The following is a 25981-nucleotide window of genomic DNA, read 5'->3' as shown; positions in this document are numbered from 1 at the left end:
CAAAAACAGGAGCATTTGTCAGGTCTACAGGTTTTAGTGGTGATGGGAGCAAGTAGGTCAATAGTTTGGGTAAGGCATTGTTGGTATTGTTCTGCTAGATAGGAGGGGTTGTTGGTGACTGGAACCGTAAGGGCAAGGGCAGCACTCGGGGCTGGCGTGAGTTTGTCGGGGGAGAGTTTTTTGATATTTCTAGTTTCAAATGTTTCTGTTTTTTAGGGTGATGTGCTCTGTACTGGCATTGTCTATGGTGAAGTTAATTACATAGTGGTCTGACCAATTGACTGGGAGGATGGAGTCAATGGTTATTAGAGAGTTGAGAGTGAGAAGCCAGTCTAGGGTTCTTCCCTTTGAGTGGGTGGGTTTATCTATCAGTTGTATGAATTGCATTTCTGACATGGCTGTATAGAATGTAGATGCTTCAGAGTCCAGGGAGTCGTTGTATCCTAGGTTAAAGTCACCGAGGACTATGCATTTAGTTTTAGGTTTGATGAGGGGCGTTAGAAGTAGCGGTATGTCCAAGTCAGGGTGGGTATTTTTGTTGGGTGATCTGTATACCACTAGTAAATTAGTAGTGGTTTTGGGGTTGGAGGTGTACTTCACTAGAAGGAGTTCGTAACCTTGTATCTGTTCTATTGGGCTAGCTCTAATTTCCAGAGTGGTTTTGGCTATTATGGCAACTCCACCTCCTTGGGTATTTGTCCTGTCTGTTCTAAAGATACTGAATCCTGGGGGAATGTTCACCTGGTCTGTAATAGCTTTGCACTTGTTTGTTTCTTGCTCTAGCAAAGTGGCAGGTAACTTTCTCACAGCAGTCATAGCCTCTTATTAGAGACTTTGCGTGGCAGCTCAACTTTTTTTAACCAATAATGAATGGACATGCACTTCGCACTTTCCTAATTAATTGCGGTCAAACACGTGAACAAACCTTCATAGTTTATTTATATAGCACCTATACACAATGCAATTCAAAGCGCTTCAAGGCAAGGGAGGGGAACAAGTGAAAATACAATGCCATTCTTACAGGCCAGTAACATGCAAAGGAAAAGGTTGCAATAAACAGAGCCCATAAGAATGAATGAGTGGAAAAAGGCTCCACTCATTCAGGATCAAAGGAAAAGGTCCAGAAGTCCAGCAGAACGTGCTAGGGGTCTCACTAGGGGAGGGGATGAAGCATAAACATTATAAATCTACCTAACAGTGTCAGGGTGGTTATGCTAGCCGAAGGGCTCCAGAATGGCACCAGCTTACCCACCTGCTGTTGAGCCACCCACCATGTATCAGGCCTTGTTATCTTTGCAACAATGTCCACTTCAAGATGGCAGCAGCCTGAAAAAACACGTGCACAGTCGTTTGAGCCGTCTGAATTGTTTTCTTCCTTTTCCACTTGAACGTGTGCCCCAGCCAAAGATCCAAACTGCCCGATTCGCCCGTGGAGGCGACTCCACTCGCCACGTCCTTCTGGGGCTCATACATGCAGTCATCACGTGACTGACAAGCCGTCACACAAGTGGGCGTGCCAAAACCTTCCCGTGGGCCGACGTGGGCCCTGCTGAAACCCCCTGCCATGCAGGTTTACTTTCATCGTCGCCAATACAATATCCTGCTGAACCCAGGGGCCCACCTGGGTTAACAACTATGACACGCAGTGCGTCGAAAGGAAGACGTGGACTTGAGGAACTGGAGCATACACTTATTTATTCTATTGCTTCTTCCTCTTGACTGACTCCCCTCACAACGTCACTGCCCCCTCCCCCACCTAAACACTAGACAACTTAAACCCTGATGCCACACCGATGATGGCCAAAAACAATGTACACTTGGTGCCTCAAAGTGTAACTGCGTGGAGGCTGGTTGACAACATACTCTGGTCTCATTACAGACACGTCCATATTGACATACATTTTTAAAATATAGTCACAAAAAACAATTCTGCACCCAGCTACTAGATAGTGAAATATATTTTGTATTTATTTATTTGATAATAATATGCTTATAACAAAAACGTTTTGCATATAAAATCACATAAAAACTGATCACTCAGCCGCTAAAAAGTCAACACATCACAATTAAAACACTAATATACCCTTTGATAGCTCTTAAAATATCTAATGTCATTACATGAAATGTTATCATAAAAAATTAAATTCCTATCATTCCCATCCAGCATCTTGCATAATGCACTTATGCATCTTATTATTGTTGTTATATTTCATCAGATATTTACTTCGTAGCTCGGCAAGACTGTCACGCTCATATTATATGGTGAGTATTTACTCCACACAATCTACAGTATCTAAATTATTTTTGGATACCGAGCTTAGCTCCTAGGATTTCTAAGACATTACAGATGTTAAATATGAACATCAGGTACCAGCAGATCGCGATACAATCTGGATTTGCACATTGATAAATTGGTTTGCTTTCTCTCTTAGCCAGATGACTAAGAAATAGCCTACTATTTGCTTTTGTCCCAAGGTTTACTTGGGACAAAAGCAAATATATATATGATCTGGACTATTTGTTCATAGTCCAGATCATATATCTGACTTTTTGGTTTCTGCTTTGTCTGTATAAGGGAATATAGCAGCCATCCAACACTATAATTCTTGATCCACTTACAGTAAACCCCTCTCCATCTATTTAGGGTTACAAAATCAACCTTGTTATGTGCCCGTCCATATTGTTCCATTAACTTTACCACAAAGGTACCGTTGGCAAGTCTCGTCAACTTAACATACAACATAGCCACCATCAGTTCAATACGGCTATTAACACTTGGCAACTCACATTCTAATAAGATCTAATCATACAAAATATTTTTGAGCATTCTTATTAATAGCTTCAACAATTTTGCTTCAAATTTTTCCAACTCATGTTTAAAATGACTCCCCCCAAATTTCTGCACCATATACCATACAGGATAACATTTTAGCAGAGTATAGTTTCAACACAGTACTCACTGAAAAATCCCCTTGGCATCCAATAAATTTACTTAATGCCATGGTAGCTATCATACATTTTCGCTTAGCTTCGCTTCAATGTTTTTTCCAATTAAGCTTGTTGTCTATTATTACACCAAAATATTTGTATTCGTTTACAACTTCGATCTGTCTCTTGTCTATCACCAATCTTAGATTTTTGTTTTTATTCAGGGTTTTATATTCAAACTTCATTTTAGTTTTATCTATATTGATCACCAGATCATTTGCAGCAGCAAACTTTACAAGTTCATCCAACTTTGCTTGAAGTTCCTTGGGTGTGTAATTTAATAATTTATTTTATTTTTTTGTATTTTTATATGTGGGAAAAGGAACTGGAAAAGTCCATCGCAGAGCTGCAAGAGGAAATCCTGACCCGCCCCACTAAGGCCAACAAGAAAGCACTGAAACACATACAGGGTCAATTGGAACAACTGCGCTCAAAAGGAGCAGAAAAGAACCTATTGTACCTGAGACAGAGATACTATATAAAAGCTAATAAAGCAGACTCTTGGCGAGACAACTCCGCACAAAGCAGAAAGAAATAACGATTAAAGCCAGACGAAATTCCAAAGGGGAACTACAGACTAGAACGCAAGATCTAGGAGGGGCGTTTAGAGAATACTATCAGAAATTATACTCCTCAGACTTCCCAGATGCAGAGGCACAAGACACATATTTGAAAGACTTATCCATCCAGCGAATCACAGAAGAGGATAGACAATCCCTGGAGAGTCCAATCAGAGAAGAGGAAGTAATAAAAGCAATAGCAGATCTCCCAGTAAATAAAGCACTGGGTCCAGACGGATTCTCGGCCCCTTTCTATAAAATGTATGTGGAACAGATATCCCCAATTCTCACTAAGCTCCTAAACACATTCAAAGATAGCGCCAATGTGACCCCCACAATGAATGAGGCGAAGGTGCTAGTCTTCCATAAACCAGGGAAAGGTCCGACACTCCCCGAGTCCTATAGGCCGATCTCCCTGATAAACATAGACGCGAAAATATACACAAAGATCCTAGCAGCAAGACTATCCCCCCTCCTCCCGAAGCTAATTAATCCAGATCAATCAGGCTTCATCCTGGGAAGACAAACTCATGATAACCTCAGGAGACTAATCCACCTGGTGGAAAAAACAGGCATAACACATACCCCAGCGTTGTTACTTGCTGTAGATGCCGAGAAGGCGTTTGACCGGGTAGAATGGTCAATGCTATTCAGAGTTCTAACCCACATGGGATTTGGGGAACAATATATAGATATGATAAGGGCGAACTACAACTCCCCATCCAGTAGGGTAGATCTCAATGGAGAGGTTATGAATAGGATTCTAATATCTAGGGGCACGAAACAGGGCTGCCCACTATCCCCACTGTTGTATGCTATTTTCCTGGAACCATTCTTAATAAAAAATAAGGGAGACCGCACAGATTAAAGGGATAGCAATGGCAGGAACACAGCATAAAGTAATAGCATATGCAGATGACATGCTGATAGCCATGGAAGATCCGGAGGCCACTTTACAGGCAGTGAAGGAAGCATTTGGGAGTATTTCAGTACTGAAAATTAACAGGAAAAAGTCGGAAATTCTGATCCTGGCGGGAGACGAGGAGAAGATAGTAAGGGCAGCTAACCTATTAGATCTAAAAGTGTGCGGGAAAAGCATAAAATACCTGGGAATCAGAACACCACAAAATATAGAGCACATATATGGGGAAAATTACCCGCAACTCCTGGAAGATATACACAGGGATCTAGAAAGATGGAACCCCCTACATATATCATGGTGGGGCAGGATACAATCGGTCAAGATGACCACTCTCCCAAAGATATTATACTTCTTTCAGGCTCTCCCAGTGGGCGTCCCACACACCTTCTTCAAATCGCTCTCCAAGGCTACCTCCACCTTTATATGGAAAGGAAAGGCCCAGAGAATAGCTAGGGCCACCCTCACGGCACCAATCAGGGAAGGGGGATGACGCTTCCCCATTTTAAGAAGTATTACCAAGCTGCGCAATTAAAGGTACTGAGGGAATGGATGGGGGGAAACCCACAACCGATAAGGGCACAACAAGACAGGGCAGTAGCAAGGACCCCCTTAGTGGAATTACTTTGGAAGCGAAAACAACATAGACACCCTAATCTAGGGATAAGCGAAATTATGAAAACCACATTAGAAGCATTGGACACCCAAATAAGGAAAGGCAAAATGTCCACGGCGTTGGGCCCCTTTACACCTATTTGCCGAAATCCCCAATTCCCACCAGGCATGGAACAAGGGGCATATGAAAAATGGGAAGATGCGGGAATAACGAAGATAGGGGAAATGTTCGTTGACAATCAAATCAGGTCACTTGACTCATGCCTTTTAACAACATCAAGCTCCAATCAAGATAAATACAAATATGAACAACTCAAACACTGGCTGAGAACACCGGACATTACTAAAGCGGCTACAAGGAACCTTACCCCATTTGAAAACTAGGTCATCTCCAACACTGGGTCCGTTAAAATGTTATGTAAAACCAATAAACACATGTTTAAAAAAAAATAAATTAAAAAAAAACTACCCCAGAAGTATTTTCCAAGAAAACCACCTCCTCTGCACTTGCCAGACCTCTCCTGGTCCTACAATAATGAATCGTGCACTCTTACAAGTTCCAGGGCGTGCTTAATGAATTTCCTTATGAGCCATTGCAATTTGGCGATTGTGCCGACAGTCCACAGTGGAATATATATATATATTTTTTTAATTTGTTTATTGGTTTAATAACATGAGGTAAACAAGAAAGAAAACGAATATCATTGGCGATTGGTCAAGCATATCAAGGAAATACCCAAACCCCCCTCTCCCCCAGACCACGGTTAGTTCACTGTTCCTCTCTAGTCCGTGCCCGCGTCCGGACAACTCTCACCACTCTGCTCCGTATTATCCGCCTCAGGGTGGAGCAAGGGCACTGTCAGGGCCACCCGACGGTGTAGTTCCTCGCTGGAATCTAGTCTTTGCACATGGATAGCCGTTTCCCACGCCGCAGTTTCAGCTATGATCCACTTCGTGAGGTCTCTCCACCCTAGGGGCATATGTGGACCTCTGGGGCTTTTCCACCCCATGGCAATACGTCTTTTGGCTGTTATGTATATAAGGTCAGTGAGCTTGGTTAGGGGTTTGTTCTTCCTGTTTCGCCTATATCTGCCAGGGATACAGGCCGTAGGCTCGTCCACCTCAACTTCGATGTCTGCGCTGGCCACTCTGTCCTTCACTTGTGACCAGAACTCCCTGATTACTGGGCAGCCCCAGAACATGCAAGTCATTCCTGCCCTGGGTCCACTGCATTTGGGGCATAATTGGGTTCCAGCACCTGTGAATCTTGATATGGCTTCAGGTGTGAGGTACGCTCTATTGGTGATGTACAGCTGGATAAGCTGCAAGCAGGCGTTCCTGGAAACTTTCTTATGGTAGTGGGTTATGTCACCCCAATCTTTGTCTTCAAAAACAAGGCACAGTTCAATTTCCCCATTTACTCCTGCACCCTGGTCGTACCCCACAACAGGGCCTCATAGATTCGTGAGGTGTCATGGGCCCCCTCAGCGGAGTTCAGTATCGTTTCGATGCATTCATTTTCCTCAGTCAGGTCGGCAGCGACCGGCCATCTCTTGTACAAGGCCTGTACGACCACCCTGTGCAATAGGAACTGTCCTGCCGGGAGGCCCGTGGCCTCACAGAGTTCCGAGAAAGTTAGGATTACCTGTTCTTGAATCAAGTCCCCAAGCGTGGCCACCCCGAGGGGCTCCCATTGTGTGCGTGTTTCAAGTTGCCCCCAAAAGTGATTAACCATAAGTGCAGCAATGGGGATCTGTGGGGAGAACGGGTCGTCCGACCCAACCAGCTTGCAGGCCCTTTTCCAAAGCCGGATCCCGAGCTTGGCGAGGTAAGGGCAGTGTCTCGTGGCACCCTCCCCGGCCCTCAGTATGTCTCTTAGTAACAACCGGGGGAGGGCCGGTTGGAGGAGGCGAGTGTCCGTCGTGCTCTCATCGGCCATCCATTCCATGACATGTCTCTACTGGCTGGCAAGGAAGTACAGCTCAAAGTTGGGGCTCTTTAGTCCGTGTGTAATTGAATAATAATAGGTCGTAATCGGCATATCCTAGCCAACCAGGTTTCAGTCCGCCCATCTTAATGTCATTCATCTGGGTTTGCCCCACCTCTCTTAGGAAGTCTGCCAAATATAAATTGAAAAGTACGGCCACTAATGTGCAGCCTGGCTTTACTCCACGTAATGTGGGAATAGCTTCCGACAGTCTTCACTCTATGTCAAGGCGAACTAACAAACGTAACTTGGTAGAGCAATTGTATCATATTCAGCAGTCTGGGAGGTATGCCCCATAGTTCTAGCTCAGGTCATAGCTTACTTTGTGAGACAGTATCGAAGGCCGCCGAGAAGTCAATATAAGCAACATATACGGACAGCCTGCGAGTCTTCCACAGCACTAACTAAGATGGCTATATTATGGGATGTTGATGACCCCGCTCTAAATCCAGATTGATTATTAGACAGTACCCGACAGCTGAAAATATACTGATTAAGCTCGCTTAGCAAAATGTTAGCAAACATTTTTGCTGGGATACCAGTATGGCCAGCATCCTATAGTTGGCTGGATCTTTACGGGCACCTTTTTTGTAGATCGGAAGCATAATACTCTTCTTCCATGTATCAGGTACCTTCCCATATCTTCCAATCCACTGAAATATAATATACAACACCTTAGCCCATCGTTCCAAGGCCTGTTGCAACAAAGCATTACAGGTACTGTCAGGTCCTGCCGCTCTTGACTTAGGCAGTTTCTTTATCATGTTTGTCAAGGAAGCTACAGTGAACGTTCCCTTCCACACCATAACATTGTTCTGGGGATCTTTCTCTTCACTAGCCAGAGTACCCAGTGTGTTCTTAACACAAGTAATCCAACAGCTCTCAGGTACACAATTGATTGGGAGTGTCTTTTCTTTTTTACTATTTAGGATGTCCCACATGGCTCGACTATTTTTATTCTGGGACTCTTGTGCCAAGGTAAGCCGTATTTCATCATCGTTCTTTATCCATCTATAATGCTGCCTTTTAAGTGTATATATCTTATCTACAACATTTATATATTTTTCCTTTATACATTTACAGATATTCGATCTAAGCACTTTTTTTCCCATATGTATGTCATTATCGAATTTCTTTTGATGTACCAGATTCCATTTTTCATTCACTGACCTATAGCTTCGTTTTATCATTACAGCTGTTTTTATTTTTTCAGTCACATGTTCAAATTCACTAAACATATTACTCACAGGATTCAATGGACTAAATTCAAATGCCTCAATAACATTTTCCAGCAGATATATAGCCTCTCATTCCCTTTATCAATATTCCTAGGATTTCATTTTATTCGATTTCCTGCAGTATTTAACCCAATGTCCCCATTCTTTTGGTACTCATCTCTAGTTGTAGTTTTATCAATTAGCCAGAGATATAAGGGAAGATGATCACTTTCCTCCCTACAACCTACGGCTAAATCACGCACAAGCATTTGCGCACTCTTATTCACAATCATGTAATCAAGAGTGCTCATACTGCGGTCACATATCCGTGTCACATTTTCCTCATTCTCCAGGTGTATTACAATTTGATCTGGTCAATCACCAAATCTTATGCAGGCACCTTCACTCTAATGCCCACTTCTCGACTTCAGCCATGGCCTGGATCAAATCCTTTCTGAGAAATAGATCCATGAGGGTCTTTTCCCCGTCCGCAACTGCGGAACCCTCTCCAATTCACTGTGGCGTTCCCTCAGGGATCTTGCGTGTCACCTACACTCTATAATGTCTTCACTAAACCGCTCTTTGATGTACTTGACCATCTGGGTGTCTCCTACACAAACTATGCTGACGACACCCAGATACTCATTCATATCACTGTAGACTATTTAGTTGATACCAAGGCCCTTAACGATGTCTACCTGGTCATCCAGGCCTGGATGGCCCAACACCAGCTATGCCTAAATGACAAGACAGAGCTCTTCATCCTGGGCACCTCGCAACGCCTTAGCAAACTAGAGCCAACCTACCAGTCATTTATCATAGATGGCAATACCATCCAAGTCTCGAAAGACACAAAAACTTTAGGCTTTTACCTTGACACCTCTCTATCCTTATCTCGACAAATAAAAGCAGTCAGATCAGCCTCTGCATACACTTGTAAACTCATTGCAGCCAGCAGACCGTTTCTGATCACTCCGAATAGTGTCACACTAGCCTGAACCCTCATTATGTCTAAAATTGACTATTGTAGTGCCCTCTACTTAGGAACCAGCCAAGGCAACCTGAATAAGGAACAAGTTACTTACCTGTAACTGTTGTTCTCCAGCATGGGTCTGGCATGGATTCACATGCTCATGAATATTCCCTGTTGTCAGGCTGGGAATCCTCTGTAAAGAAAAAAATCAGTTTCAGTTTAGTTTCTGAACTGTCTTTCTACTATTAACCAATCACTGGTCTCTGGGTCATACTGCCTCCAGCCAATGACTGCCCTCTACCTTGGCCCCTCCTCTGGCAGCCATCTTCAGATTTGGTAGCAGGTAAAGTGGCAGTATGACCAAGTGAAGAGCCGCAGAGGGGTAGGCGGGAGGGTTCGCATGTGAATCCATGCCAGACCCATGCTGTAGAACAACAGTTACAGGTAAGTAACTTGGTTCCTTCTCCAGCATGGGGTCTGGCATGGATTCACATGCTCATGAATAAGAGAATACATAGCAGTACACGCATGCACAACCACGGGAGGTGGCAACAGGCTCAACATTAAGCATTACAACAACTCAAGATTAAGCATCTCTTACCTCCTCACCAGGCTCACCATAAGCAAACAGGTTGCGCAGCACTGCTTGGCCGACCCTGGACCCCTCCCTGGAGTCCCGATCGACACAGTAGAATCTTGTGAAGGTGTGCGTCGACCTCCACGGCGCAGCCCTGCAGATGTCTAGCAGGGGCACACCAGACAGGAACGCCATGGTAGCAGCGATCGCTCTGGTCGAATGGGCTCTCGGACGGCCGGGCAGCGGTCGGTTTGCCAACCGGTCACAGTGCATGATGCAGCCGGAGAGCCATCTGGGAATGGAAGTCTTCGAGAAAGCCTTCCCTTGATTCACAGTCCCAAAGTTCACAAACAGCTGTGACATCTTCCGAAAACTCTTTGTGCGGTCCACGTAGAACTTCAGCGCTCTAGCTACATCCAGCAAGTGCAAAGTCCTCTCGGCTGGCGACAAAGGCGGCGGAAAGAAAACTGGCAACACCAAGGGCTCGTTGAGGTGGAAGTCCGAAGGCACCTTGGGCATAAAGGAGGGGTGTGTCCTCAGCACCACCCTTGTGTCATGAAAAGTCAAGTATGGAGGCTTGCAAGATAGGGTCTGGATCTCTCCCACTCGTCGTGCGGAGGTGATGGCCACGAGGAAAGCTGTCTTCCATGACAGAAACCTCAGAGGCGCCGAATGCATAGGCTCGAATGGGACCTCCATGAGCCTGATCAGCACCACATTAAGCTCCCACGCCGGGGCAGGAGCCTTCACCGGGAATGATCTGAATAGTCCCTTCATGAATTCTTTCACCAGGCGATGAGACCACAAGTACGCCCGTCCCGTAGTCCTGGTATATCGGGAGATTACAGCCAGATGTATTTTGATGGAGGCGTGAGCCAGTCCAGCTTTGGCCAGCGACAGTAGGTACGGCAGTACTTGAGGGGCCGTAATCCGCAGAGGGTTAATCTTCTGTGCACGGCACCAGACAGAGAACCTCTTCCATTTATGTCCGTAGCACTTGAGAGTTGAGGACGCCCTGGCCTTTGCAAGAACCCCTCTGCAGTCGGCTGGGATGTCGTACCCTCCAAACTCTAGTGCTGCAGGAGCCAAGCCTGCAAGTTCAGCGACTCTGGGTTGTGGTGAAGAATGGCACCTCCTTCTCTGGAGAGAAGGTCTGCGTCCGTCAGCAGCTTGACTGGTGTGGACGTTGACAAGTCCAGAAGGTCCGGGAACCAGATCTGTCTCGGCCACGCCGGTGCAACGAGGATCATCCTGCACCGGAACCTCTTGAGCTGGTTGATGAGCCGGAGCAGCAACGGCAGCGGAGGGAATGCATAAAGAAATAGGCCGTCCCAGGGGAACGAGAAAGCATCGCCCATGCTCCTCGGCTGGGGGAACCTGCTGGCGAACCTCCGGTGTTAGGGAGAATTCTCTGTTTAGGCTGAATTTCCTAACCCAGTGAGTCCCCCAGCAGCTTTGCTGGATTTTTGGTTTTTTTTTTTCTTTCTCCTGCCAAGAGTGAGACTCTTTTACCCTCACTCTTGGGCATGATTTGAGTGTGTTTGTTTGAATCTAGATGTGTTTAATGGGCTATGGGGTCTTTTACCCCCATAGGGCTTCATGTGTTTTTGTGATGTGTGGTACACAGCACCCTCAGTGCAGTAACACAGAGGTGTCCTAATGACCCCCCCCCAGTATAGACTCCATACCCTGGGACTGACTAGTGTCTCCGAGGGCATGTAAAGTCACCATTGACTTTACTAGTCTTAAATTCTTAACAGAACCAGTACAAACCATCATATTGTGGATGTACTGGCTGGGGCAATTCAATTGCCCCAGGGTCTGTTAGTCGAGGGGGCACATCTCCGTCCCCCCTGATCGAGTTTTGGCTGGTGGCAGTGGATACTACTTTTTATATTCAACCGCGAATATTTTCCTATGGGATTTCCCATTGTTTTAGGCTACTATCTTAATTATTTACGGTAGCCTCGAACATTACGCCGGTTTATTTAATTAATATTAATTCTCCGGTTGGTATTTTTTGCCAAAACTTGATTCTAAAATGACGTTTGTGTTCTCTTCTGTGACTCCAACTCAAGTTGAGCCCTTTGTTCCACTTTTTGGCGGGCTTCTCCACAGAAGCCCTCCAAAGTGGTGCCACTCTGTCTGGGATACTTAGGAGGGGTGGAGGGGGATTTAGGCACCCTGGACTTAGCATGTTTGAGTGACAGCTAGGCTGAGTGAATGGGGGTTTTCTGCATAAAAGCAGGGCTTTGGGGACTGGAACTTCAGAAGTCGCCACAGGACCTAAGAATCCGATGAGGGAGAAGCTGGGCCGGCCTGCCACGACGACACCACCGGTGGAGCCCTGCTGGACCGTCTCACCACTTTTCCCAACAACAGAGGAGATCTCCCGCCGGAGAGTCTTCTTCCTTTGACTGGTGGGGATAACCAGTTTCACCGTCTTTTCGCCTTCCCGACGTATCTCGTGGCTGTCTTGCCTGTGCCAAGCACCCAGGCAACGGGGATACCACGTTTTACCACGACCGTGAATTAAAGGATACTACCTTTAACCGGAAAAAACTCCGCGGCTGGTTTCTTCCCTGGCAGTGTAATGACCTTCATCTTTCCTCCAAGTCAAGATCTTCTCTTCCCCTGGACGACGACGCGACTTGCACCCACTGCCAGGAACAACTGCCACTGCTGGAGGATCCTTCCCACTTAAGGTACCGTGTCCCGCCTGGCTTCCCTTGCCACCGACTGTACGGGGTAGATTTAGTCCCCGGCTTTCGAACCTGGGTTAGCCTGGGACACCCTGGCTAAACTTTTCTGAGCCTCTCTAAACTCTTTTTGAACTCTCTGCAAGACTTTCTAAGCCTAGTGTAACTGTGTGATCTTGGGCGCATTTGTGCTCTGCTCTCTCTAAGAGTGGGCCCAGCCTTTGGACTTTGGCTCACCAGTGACTTTTGCTCTTCTGCCTTGCAAACAGTGTTCCTAAATCTTAGAGTGGTGTACCTTTCCATATTCTGTCTTTTTCCCTCCCTTTTTCACAAACTTATTAGAGTACCATCTAGTTAAGCGCTCACCTCTGTATAAATATAAGTGGTGTATATATTATAATAGTAGCTGTGTTTAGAGTGTTTTACAATAAGAGTGCTGGAGTGTTTCAAACAGTGTGATTTTAAATAAATAATTATATACTTTGATACCAAAGCTCTGGTCAGCGTTTGCTTGTATTATTGTGTCTGAGTGCCTATTGCGTATACTTTGCATACTGCCTAACTCTTCTTGAGGGAAGTCTGACTGCTCAGCCACAGCTACCAGATAAATCTGGGTGGTACAGACTGCTACCAAGTGGGTTTACTGCTAACACCTGTAGTCCTAAATATTTTGCAGTGTTCCCTAAGGGAACTGCACAGGTTTCTGCCTAACATCCGGCACTTGGAATTCGCCGCCGTCACAAAGAGATCGATTTGGGGTTCGCCCCATCGTCGGAAGAGTCGATCCACTTGATCCTGGCATAGTTCCCCACTCGTGGCACGAGCGCAGCTCCCTGCTGAGTGAGTCGGCGATCATGTTTTTTATTCCTGCCAGATGAAGAAGCACCAGAAACATCTGTTGGGCGACGGCCCAATGCCACAGATCCTGGGCTTCCTTGGATAGGGCCGGGGACCTGGTTCCGCCCTGCTTCCGGATGTAGAAAATCGTGGTGGTGTTGTCAGTGAAGATCCTCACCACCTTGCCCTTGAGGGACGGAAGAAAGGACCTGAGGGCCCAGAACACTGCGCGGAACTCCAAAATGTTGATGTGGAGTGACTGCTCCTCCGGGAGCCAAAGGTCTCTCGCGTGAAGATCTCCGGAGTGCGCTCCCCAACCTTCCAGGGAGGCGTCCGTCGTCACCGTCACCTGATGAGCTGGGATCTGAAAGTCTGTGCCCGCCGACAGATGGTAGCGGGTACCCCACCACCGGATCGCCTGACGGAACGTCTCGTTGAGAGGGATCCTGTCCTCGAAGCTGCCCGTCCACTGGACCCAGCGGGCTTCGAGGAACTCTTGTAAGCGGCGCATCCGAAGCCTGCAAAAGCGCACCAGATAAATGCAGGAGGACATCATCCCGAGGAGGGACTTGATAGATCTTACCCTGGCCATGTCCGTGGCCAGCAGACGCTGCACCTTGCCCAGAATGGTCCTGGCCATTTCCTCCGACGGCGAGGCCAGCCACGCCACTGTGTCGAGCTTGGCTCCCAGAAACAGGGCGACTTGCGACAGAACCAGGTGGGATTTTGGAAAGTTGATGGAGAATCCCAGGTCCGTGAGCAGCTGGACGGTCTTCGCAGTGTGCTCCACGGCGAGCTCCCTCGCCCTTGCCCGGATGAGCCAGTCGTCCAGGTAGGGGTAGATGTGGATCCCCTGTAGGCGCAGCCGCGCCACCACCGGTCCGAGGCACTTGGTGAACACCCTGGGTGCCGTCTTCAATCCGAACGGGAGGGCCTTGAACTGGTAGTGCCGCCCTTGGACCACGAACCTGAGGAACTTTCGGTGTCTTTTTAGAATGGGGATGTGGAAGTACGCATCCTCCAAGTCCAACGACGACAGGAAATCGCCCTCCTCCAGCAGTCCCAGCACATGGTGGAGGGTGACCATACGGAACTTCTGCGCCTTGATGTACTTGTTCAGTCGTCGTACGTCGAGGATGGGACGCCATCCTCCTGTCTTCTTTTTTACGAGGAAGTACCTTGAGTAAACTCCGGAGCCCCGAAGCCTCTTTGGGATGAGCTTGATGGCATCCTTCTTGAGCATCACCCTTACTTCCAACAGTAGTTGAGGGATGTGATTTCCCTTCCTGGCCACGGGTGGAACGCGAGGGCACTTCTTCTGAAACTCGAGGACGTGCCCTTGGGCTAGGGCGTCCAGCACCCAACGGTCGGTGGAGATGGACTCCCACACGCTGACGAACCTCACCAGCTGGCGTCCCACCAGGGTGCTTCGGCGGGTGCCCGACCCCACGGTCGGTTCAATCTTGTTTGGAGGCCGCCTTTTCTCCTTGACCTCCCTGCCGACGACGACGGGCACCACCTGACTTGCCGCGTCCCCTGTAAGCTTCCTGGGACGAAGATCTTGCCGCTTGGAGGAGCCACTGCCGGATCCCTTGGAGGCACCTTGTCTGCCTCCGGAGCTCCAAAAGGACGGCCGTCGTTGTTGGAGCACTCCCAGGGCCCGGGCAGTCTCTGTGTCTGTCTTGATGGCCTGAAGGGACTCATCAACCGCCTTCCCAAACAGGTTGTTCCCGTCGAAGGGCATGTCTAAAACCTTGGTTTGTACGTCCTAGCGGAAATCCGTGGCCTTGAGCCACCCTCATCGTCTCAAGCACACGCTGTTGCCTAACTGACGGAAACCGGTGTTGGCGGTGTCCGTTGCCACCGTGATGGCGTGGTCCGAAGCAATCTCACCCTCCTGTAAGATTTCAAGGGCCTCAGCCATTTTGGCGTCCGGAAGGAAGTCCAACAGAGGGGTGATTTTGAACCACAACTCCCTGTCGTAGCGGGCTACGATAGCCAGGGCGTTGGCCGCCCTAATAGTCGTCGCTGCGGATGAGATGATCCGTCGTCCCATCGTGTCCAACTTCCTGCCCTCGCCGTCCGGCGGGGAAGTTGATGTCGAGGCCGATGCCCCCCCAGCTTTCCTCTTTGCCGCCGTCGAGACGGCCGAATCTGGGGTAGGTTGTGCCCGAAGGCACAAGGGGGCAGCGTCGGGGACCCGGTACTTCTTCTCGTACCGGTCCCTCTTTGCCAGCGCCGTGGCAGGGTTCTTGAGGAGGGCGAGCCCCTCATCCCAGATGTCATCAAGAAGCGGTACGCGAGGACCGTCTTCCTTTTAGCCTCGCGCCGTTGGTAAAGGAACCCTTCTTTCTTCTTCTTCAGAGCTGGAAAAGCCCTGGAAATCATGGCATGAAAGGATCCAATCTCGTCGGGCGGGGACGCCCGAGCAGGGGGCGACGGGGGACAAGTCCAGTTGTCGCCTGCGTCGTCATCTGTACCTGTCATAGCCGTGTCTGTGCCTGTATCATCCCCGTGGGTAGTAGACCGGGCGGAAGGCAGAGCAGGCCGCATGGGGTGGGAGAGGTGGCCTAGGATGCGTCGTCCTCCTCTTATGCGGTGGGCTTTCCGAAGGTCCTGGCTCTGGTTCCCCCGTCGGTCTGGCTCAGGTACCTCCGTCGGGGTAAGCGGCAACCTTGTCCTTATCTCCGAGCATAAGCACTGAATCGCTGACAAAATAGCCGCCGAAGTGTCCTGCGGCGCCGTAAACGACAGGCGCGAGGGCTCTTGAGGAGCCTTGTCGGCGACACCGTCGCTCTCGTCGTCGCCGTCGTCGGGATCCCTCCCGATGGGCTGGGTCGCTTCCACGACTTCGATGAGCTCTTCTTCAGAGGTCGTGTCCGTATCCACGATGACCACCAGCCCCTCCCCCACCTTTTCCAACGAGGACTTCGTGGGGGTCTTCTCAATGGGCCTGAAAGACGACTCCCTCCGCGGTGGCAGGGAGACTCTGGGTCCTGAGGGCGCCTCCACTGGTGTAGCCTCCACAGGCTGAGCCAGGGCCGTGGCGACATCCTCAATCGAGGTCTTAGCAAGGTGAATTAAGGCCATCGTCACCTTCTGGACGCCTGGGGCCTTCACCTTGGGGGGAGGGTCCGATCCTCGCTCCCCCTCTGCCGGAATCTTCGAGATCGACCGGGGCCTCTCCAGAAGCTTCGCCGGGTTCTCAGACTTTCTCTTACCCGAGCCAGAGCGTTGGCTTGTGGTTGATGGCGCCGGGGAGGATGCGCCCTGCCTGGCAGCCAAGGAGCCCGACCGTTCGGCGCTCCTGGTGCCCGCGGACTCGTGGTGCTTAGCCTTTTGTTGGGCCCCTGTCGCCGGGGCGCCCTCACAGGACTTCGAAGACCGCTCGGACTTCTTTTTCTTCTTCTCGCCTGACGGGCTCTTCCCTTCCAGCAAGTTGGCGAGACGGAGGTGGCGATCCTTCATGGTCCGCTCCGACATGTTCCCACAAAACGCACAGTCCTTCTCCATGTGCGTCTTGTCCTCATGGAGACAGTAGAGGCATAACGAATGCTCGTCCTCCTTGAAAACGTTCTGTAGCTGGCATCCAGGGCAGGTCCTGAATAGCTTCCCGGGCGTCGAGCTCCCTTTCTCCTGGGCCATGTCCGGGGTAGGCCTCGGAACTTCTGGAATCCTCCAAAAGCGTAACTCGACGAAATCTTCACCCTTGAGGGGCGTAGAAAACTCCGAAACGGATCCCCATTGATCGGAAGTAGAAACGGTGGAGCTTGAGGCTCTTTTAACCGAAAAATTAGAAAAATCTCCTGAAAAAGCGCAAAAACGCAGCAAAAGCTCGAGAGCTACAGCACGAGGACTCCCAACACTTGAACGTGCGGTAAAAATCTGAGGATGGCTGCCAGGGGCGGGGCTTAGGGAGAGGGCAGTCATTGGCTGGGGCAGTATGACCCAGAGACCAGTGATTGGTTACTACTAAGAAAGACAGATCAGAAACGAAACTGATACTGATTTTTTTATATACAGAGGATTCCCGGCCTGACGACGGGGAATATTCATGAGCATGTGAATCCATGCCAGACCCCATGCTGGAGAAACTACAAAATCACCCAGAACAACGCTATCAGAACCGCCCTAAACATCCCTCGAAACCACCACATATCCGAATCCAGAACTAACTTACAGCGGCTACCTGTAAAGCAGAGAATCTCACTGAAAACACTTGCCCTCACGCACAAATGCTGGACTAACAATGCCCCCCCCCCACCTCTGCAGTCGGCTGTCCCGCCATTCGTCTACCCGACCTCAAAGAACCGCCCAGACCCATTGTCTATGAATCCCTAGGTTTAAACTCCAAAAAGCGGGAGGCTCAAGCTTCCCTGTTATAGCCTCCAAGTTGTGGAATGCCCTCCCCGTCACCATCAGATCTGCAGACTCATTTAACACATTCAAGTCTAAAACTAAATCATGGCTCTTCAACCAGTAGGGAGACATTCTCTGCACACCATAGCCTTACAAGCACCGGCCCATTGATCCGGCCCGTTGTACATTATTGTCTTTATGTCTCATGTCAACATTTCCTTTGTAAGTATGTATATAGATATGCTCGCTTATTATACTTGTTTATAATTTATGTATGTATATATGCTCTGAATGAAACTTTGCACAAGTTGCGCCCTGATGCCTCCGGGCCTGATGGTGCACGTTACAAATAAAACAAATACAAATACCATTCAAAACAGTTAATTTAAATTTATTAAATAAGGAGATCCATGGTTTACCCTCCTTATGGTGGTGGCAATCAAACGGTTCAGAGTTATGTTCTTCTGGTGTAATCTCAGACACAAAGTTAAGTTTTGCATTTCGGTCTCCTACGATAATTAACAGCATCTTACTACCATATTCCACCAATATTTTAGTTACAGTTGATATATTCTCTTTATTGTACCTCCCACTTGGAGGATTATATATATTGACAAATATAAATGTATCTATAGTCGATGCCATACATGTTAGAATGACTACTAATACCATGTTAATGGATTCCTTATGTTTTATCCCACTCCATGGTTGTTTAAAAGAGGTCACTAATCCTCCTTTAGGTCGTCCCCTAGATCCCTGTGTGGCATTGCTTACATGGTTACTGCGTGCATTAATTTCACAATCATTAATGAGCCATGTTTCCTGCAGAGCAATGTTTCTAAACCTAGAAATATTATCGAAGAGACCATCTTCGCTTGTATAGTGAGCATTTCCTCTGGTGTTCCAAGATATTATCTCCTCTTCATCAGGCACAAAATTCAAAATGTAGTCACAAAAGACAATTCTGCACCCAGCTACTAGATAGTGAAATATGCAAAGCATGTCAAGCAGTGACTGAGATGATGATTGACCTAAGTGCCTCATTACTGGTCTCACACGCCAATGCCATGCAGTCCTTTTACTGGCTCCAGAAATACTACGCCTCATTACAGGATTCTAGCCAACGCAGATGAGGCCTCAATTACTGGACAAAAACAACACACACACACACACACACACACACTTTCCGATAAGTACTACAAAGGTACACAAACCCACTTTCGCTTAGAGGCATAATGACTGTGCCACACATGGCTCCTATACATACCCCTTGTGGATGATTTCAAACTTGATGCCCTTTGTTTGTATTGCTCTCTTTAGCCCGCGGTGTCCTCGATTGATGGAGAGCTTAAACTGCTCTTTAAACACTGTAAGAAGAAACATGAAATCAAAACTGCACACTAGGCAAACAAGAACCAGCTGATGTCAAGGGAAGACAGTGGCTGACCTTGATATTTGATGGGATGGGTGGGAAGGGTGAGGCATGCATGGGTCAGAACAATTAGAGCCAGAAGAGGAGGTCATAACGTGGACGATAGGTAAAGGAGGAGCTGTAGAAAAAGAGGAACAAAACTGCCACGGTCAAAGTGATGCAAAGGAAGACGAGGTGAGGGACACAGGAACTAGGCGGTAGATGCATAGGTGGCCGAAGGGCAGTAAAAAAAGGTAAAGGTGTGGGGTTTCACGTCTAAAGGTACAAGAGTTTAAGAGGAATGAGTGGGCCAGGACACATCCAGAGAGCATTAAGAGTCATTAGCATGTCATCTACTTACGGGGGCTGTTTGTGTTCTTGACCACATTCGTTTTGTCCCTTTGAGCTTCTTCCTGCAATGTTAGAGCAAATAAGAATACATGTGAGGGACTGTGCTACCATAGGCACAACATAACAGCAATGAAAGGGCCAGTACAGCTGCAGGAGGGGCCAAAAAAGTACACAGAGATTAACGCTATTAAGTGGAGTGTTAGGATTGTCTTTTTGCACATATGCTTCTTTATATTCCTATAGCAACCCCACTCTTTTTGCACTCTGTCCTGATTTGTAGAGGTCAGTAAAGTCTTCTGCTTTACTTCCCTGGCTCATTCTTATGGAGGAAATGATTAGTCCCCAAGACTGTCAAGTACTCAGATGTGTCTCTCTTTGTCAATTCATGTATTGTTACAAATGCACACATCATTTTACAGTAAAGTGCAGTGAAGATACTTTGTATCCTTATATCTTTTCATATAATTTCTTGGTTACTTTGATCATGTGCCTACGACAAGCTGGTAGCATCTGTGTGATTTTCTTGTGCACTTTTGCATTTATCCCGAATGGCTGCTAAAAGGTGACTAGCACCCTAGAATGGGTGCGTCACAGGATTTTCATTTGCTCTTTGGCCATATTGGGGCGTGTGTGTGTGTGTGTGTGTGTGTGTGTGTGTGTGTGTGTGTGTGTGTGTGTGTGTGTGTGTGTGTGTGTGTGTGTGCCCGCTGCCCCAATTGGACAACACTGGGCTGTTTGAATGTTGCAGATCCTTACCATTGGTAAGGATCTGCCGGGGAAGCGGGCGGAGCCAGCTTCCCGGTCAGAGCTGCCCAGGCGTGGAACGCATTGCCTACTGCACTAAGGGCTAACCTACCCTACACCAACTTCCGATGCAAGGTAAAAAACTGTCTCTGGTCTAACGACAACTAATACGACCATGATACTCCTGAAACCTAGTCCATGACTTTTCTGCACTTACCCTTGTACCTTTTCGTATACTCCTTCAACACTGTAACATGTTAGCTATTCATCTCCAATTGTTTGTATTGACATGTATGTACTGTATTGACATGCTTCTTCTCCCTGTATGCAACCCAAGCTTAAGTAACCTTGTACCTGCTGCGCCCGGCTACCTCTGGGTTTTTTGTGCGCATTATCAAATAATAAACATAAACATTGGTGGGCTGAGGCTTGCGCCCAGCCTAACTCTTGGATAAAAGGAGGCCTTCTGCAACTGTTTATCAGATCCTCGTTGCAAACAAGATTTCTATGGAGAAGAACAGCCTGCCGACGATCCGAGCATGCCCCTTGCAGTTGACCAGCATCGATTCCTGAGGAAAGCCTGCGGCTCAGTCTGATCTCAGAAGCCCCTTATGGGTGCTTTCACCAGAAGAAACTATGATTCAAAGTGTCAGTGGTACACAGAAGTATGTGGGTGGTGGGTTATCGTACAATGTTAAATGGCTGACAGTTTTCCATAATGTTTTTTCTCAGAGATCTGCAGAGTTTAGTGTTCAAAATGGAGGATCGGGCTTGAACCCAGCCCAAGATGGTGGATCTTCGCGGCAGCGTTCCAATCTAGAATTTTAAGGGAAGATAATCTTGTCTGCCCATTCTAAACTGCCTTTCATCAATTTTCCTTTGAACTTTTCAAGCTTGAAGTTTCCAGCAAGTGGAGGTGTGATCAACTAATCTCTGGTGGGAGCGCAGCATTTTGACAAGCGTTTGTAAAGCTCATTGTGCAGCAAAGACTTAAAATTGTACTTTGGGTAGGGTTATCTGTGCAGTTATTGGGGGCGTGGCTAGGAAGCCATGTGAAAGGACGTGTCTGTACGGGGCTCCCGAAGATCCGTACATTATCCGACTGAAAACCGTGCAAGGACCGATGTAATTTGGCTGAGACTGATATGACTGCGTACATGAATCTCAGGTGAACGTGTGGACACGTTTTGATACGGGCCTGCACCGTGAGAGCGCAACAAGAAGCTAAAAGAAGACCTGGAGGCGAGAGTGCGATGAACTAGAAAATGGCCGCCGCCGCTTAACGAAGGAACAAAGGGGCGATTGATCTGGGCGCCTGAAGGTCGCACTGGAGCGTGGTGCTGGTGAAGGTGCATGACTCGGGTGCATCGTGGTCATTAAGGACACCCAGTCCTGCGAGGCCGACGGCGCGGACCTGGGAAGGGAGCAGGGCCTGGCCGAAGATACTTTGTAACCGGACGTGCGGATAGCAAGGGAGCGTGCGGTGTGACCTGGAACTGTGCCCCGGGCCCTTCATGGCCTAAAGTGCGCCTCAAAGGGTGAGACGCGACCTGGCTTAGCTAGGTAGTAGACAAGATGGCCGGGGGAGCCGGAGGACAAAGGAACTTTATGTCAGAGATGTGGCGATAACGATGGGGCACCCGAAGAGCGCACTGTGACACCCTGCCCTAGATCCGAGCGGGGATAGAAGGACGGGAGACATGTCTAACAAGCCCCTGAGAGCGAAGACCAAACAGCCCACGCTCGACGAATACGCTAAGACGCCTCCCGGCCCAGACGGAGCCAAAAGCAAAGATAAAACGCAAGCCAAGGAAATGGCCGCCGGGGGTGCGAACCAGGAGGTCCTCGCTGCGATCGCAGACCTGAAAGCGACCTGGGAGACCAAGCTCCAGCTCGCTGTGGCTGAACTGAAGACCGCAATGGAACTCCAGGTTGGGGCGGTGCAGGAGGACGTGAACCTCCTAAGGCAGGACGTGCGTACTCTGGCAGAGCGCACGGAGACTTTGGAGAAAGAAATGGGCCCTACCGCGGCGGACTGCGCTGTGCATAAGCGTGAACTCCATTCCCTGGTGCAACGCGTGGGCAATTTGGAGGGTAGGGCGGAGGAGGCAGAAGGACGCGCCCGGAGGAACAACATCCGTATCGTGGGCCTGCCGAGGGAACTGAGGGCCATAATCCAACGGAATTTATCGAAAACATGCTACTGCAGGAGATCGCGGGAGGCACCCTGTCGCAGGGTTTTGCGGTTAAGAGAGCGCACAGGGCCTTAACTAGGAAGCCGCCGCCGGGAAACCCGCCCAGGCCAGTGATAGCCAAGATCCTTAATTACCGGGACCGAGAAAGGATCCGTGAACACTTCCGCAAGGGAGGCACAATACAACGAGGAGCGGCGAACATAACTGCCTATCCCGATTACACCCTGCAGGTACAGCGCAGCCGTATGAACTTTGGATCGGTGAAGAGGAGATTGCGGGAAGCGGGGCTTAAATACATGTTGCTCTATCCGGCCAAACTGAAGGTTTTCTTTCAGAGCAAGCTGCTGTTCTTTGTCACCCCGGAGGATGCCATGGAGTGGCTGGATGCACAAAACTGCCCTCAGGAGACAGATGTTCAGACGGCCGGTGGAAAATAAAAGACGAGATAAGTAACGCTGTAGGCCCGGTCGGGTCACGAACATTGGGACTTGAATATAGTCATTGAACTCGCTGGAGAACATGCGCGCGTCAGTGGTTATGAAACGTGGTCCGTGAGCACGGACATGGTTGCGAAGGAGAGGAGCCTCCAGAAGCCGCTCTTTACACCCCCTTTTTTGTGTTTAGTTTAGTCACTGTTAGTGGGGTGACACCCTGTCGGGTTCTCTATTTGGGTTTTCCAAGGAGGACCGAACACAGGGATGCCCGAGATCCAGGGATGGAGCTGGGCAGTTGTTTGGGGTAGCGGTTTGGGGGGGTGTTTTAGTTTTTGTATGAGCCTGGGGGTGAAACCTGGATTGGGTGTTCGCAAAGAGGGGAGGGATTGCCTCGGATGGGGGGAGGAAACTACTGATAGGCCATGGGAGACCTCAGGATATTAACGTGGAACGTTAGAGGGCTTAACAGTTATCTTAAGGGAAATAAAGTCATGTTGTATCTTAAGAGGCAAAAGATAGACGTAGCCCTGCTACAGGAGACACATCTAAAGCGAGAGAAACTGGAGCTGGTAGGGAGGAAGTGGAAGGGAACAGTGGTAGGATCAACGTACTCCGCCTATGCCAGAGGAGTGCTGGTGTGGGTGGCGCCACACGTCCCATTTAAGCTAATTGAGGAGGTTGTGGAGGAGGATGGGAGGTTGGTTATGGTGAGGGGGCTGGTAGAGAACAAAGTAGTGTGCATTGTAAACACATAGGCGCCTAACCAGGAAACGGCGACATATTTTAGGACGCTGTGCACCAAGCTCAGTGTCGGGATGGGGGGGAACGGTGATATGGGGTGGTGACTTTAATTGCGTGTCGAATCCCAGGGAGGATAGGTCGGATGACAAGATGGCTAAGCCCAGTCCGGCGGCTAAGGTATTGCAGATGCTGCTGGCGGATTTTGGCCTGGTAGATGTGTGGAGAGCGAAACACCCGGGCGTGAGGCAATACTCGCACTATTCGGCCCCGCATCTACTGCACACGAGGCTTGATTACTTTTTCGCTACGCCAGACATAGTCGCGGAGTGCGACCATATAGACTACAGGGCGAGAGTCCTCTCTGACCACTCGCCCCTGGTCATGCAATGGCAGCTGTATTCCCCACGAGCGCGTATACCAACATGGCGCCTCAGGGCGGAGGCGCTCAAGGACCCTGCCTTCAGAGAGAATATGAGGGAAGAGATAACTGCTTATTTTGAGGTGAATAAAGGGAGCGTTAAGTCGGCTGGCACCTTATGGGAGGCCTTTAAGGTCGTAATGCGGGGGATCGCCATTGCGAAGTCTAAGGGATTGATGGGGGGAGTCCTGGCGGATCTGCATAGAGCTGAGACTGAGCTGGAGGAGGAGTTGAAAGGTGGTGGGACAGATGCAGAGGCCGTCTCCAAATTGCAACAGGAGTGTGCGGAACATTGGGATAGGCTCTGTAATTTGAACTATAGGAAGTATATTGAGAGACTGCATGGGGGGAGAGATAAAACGGGCCGACTCTTAGCTTGGCTGTACAAGAGCGAGACCCCACGATCCCCGATCAGATTAGTAACCAATGAAAAGGGGGAGGAGGTAGACACCCAAGAAGGCGTGAACAGGGCATTCGTGGAATACTATAAAGTCTTATACGAAGATTGCAAGGGGGGCAGCCAGGAGGAGATAGACGAAGTGCTGGAAGATGTAGGCTTGCCTAAGGTCAGTGATGAGGAGCGAGAGGAGCGGGATGCTCCGATCACCCTGGAAGAGCTGAAGGAGATTGTGAGACAGTTGCCCACTAGCAAGGCCCCAGGGGCAGATGGGTTACCCAGGGAATTTTATAAAGTGTATACGGAGGAAGTGCTCCCGCCCATGCTGGAAATGCTCAACGAAGCGTACGAGGTGGGACGGCTGCCAGAGTCACTTAGGGAGGCGATTATAATACCGCTCCCCAAGCCAAATAAACCGGGACATGATTGTGGCTCCTATAGGCCCCTGTCGATGCTGAACCAAGATAGCAAGATCCTGACAGCTGTCCTGGCTACTAGAATGCATAGAGTGATCAGCAAGTTGATCCACCCTGACCAGACGGGCTATGTCCCTAATAGGAACATTACTCACAACCACAGACGCCTCCACAGGGTGGTCGAATGGGGTTGTAGTGATGACGGCGAAATGGCGATAGTGGCATTGGACGCGGTTAAAGCGTTCGACTCTGTTCGGTGGCCTTGGCTGCTGGCGGCTCTGAGATGGTACGGGATGGGACCGGGTTACGTTAGGTGGGCCGAGATGCTATACAGTGCACCACTAGCCAGGGTCCGCACGGGTGCAGTGGTGTCAGAGAGATGGCAGCTGGGCAGAGGCACTAGGCAGGGGTACCCCTGGTCCCCAATGTTGTACATCCTGGCCCTAGAACCCTTAGCGATTTACCTCCGGCAGCAATATGACCTGGTCGGCATCGATGTAGGAGGAGAGTGTCACCTTATATCCCTGTATGCAGATGATATGCTGCTATACCTAAGATACCCAGAAGAAAATTTGCAGTATGTCTTAGAGGTGATGGGGAGGTATGCCTGGTTGTCCGGTATAGCGGTAAACCCCCAGAAATCCACTCTATTTCCGCTAGGAGGCTATGTGGGGACTCCGGTAGAGAGGTTGCCAGTGTTGCAGATCCCGTGGGCGACGAGATCCTTTAGATACTTGGGAATTGACGTGTATCACACGACTGTGGAGGAGCACAAGCATAACACTGAACTTGCTGTGGGGAAGATCGAGAAATGCATGAGGTTCTGGGAAAGATTGCCACTAGCGATGATGGGCCTGGGAGCTATGCTTAAAATGGTGGTACTGCCCAGGCTTTTGCATTATTTTAACAACATCCCTTACATGATTCCTAAGAAGTTTTTTGTGAGGCTACATGGTGTTTGCAGAGAATTCCTGTGGCACGGCACGCGCAACAGAGTCGCACTGTGGAAGCTGCAGAACTTCTACGAGAAGGGCGGAGTCAAACTGCCGAACTTTGAGGCATATTATGTGGCAGCGCAGCTACAATATGTGTCCAGGTGGCTCTCTGACGACGAGACCCCTGAACACAGGCTGCTCGGGAGGG

At 49.0% G+C, this 25981-nt stretch overlaps 1 protein-coding gene across 3 annotated transcripts in view; it reads right to left on the bottom strand.

Annotated features, from left to right (window-relative positions):
* CC2D1A (coiled-coil and C2 domain containing 1A) overlaps nt 1-25981 on the bottom strand; it is a 988624-nt gene that overhangs the window by 394949 nt on the left and 567694 nt on the right. For all 3 annotated transcript variants that reach the window (XM_069604374.1, XM_069604377.1, XM_069604375.1), the window contains 2 exons: nt 19504-19555; nt 18999-19098 (listed from right to left, as the gene is read on the bottom strand). In XM_069604374.1, the coding sequence (XP_069460475.1) occupies nt 18999-19098; nt 19504-19555 (152 nt within the window). The remainder of the gene's footprint in view (nt 1-18998; nt 19099-19503; nt 19556-25981) is intronic.

This window comes from Ambystoma mexicanum, chromosome 3q, assembly GCF_040938575.1.
Source record: "Ambystoma mexicanum isolate Mex_15411 chromosome 3q, UKY_AmexF1_1, whole genome shotgun sequence".
NCBI classification, from domain to species: Eukaryota; Metazoa; Chordata; class Amphibia; order Caudata; family Ambystomatidae; genus Ambystoma; species Ambystoma mexicanum.
Note: the sequence above shows the minus strand (reverse complement) of the source record. Positions and strands in the feature narration are given on the sequence as shown.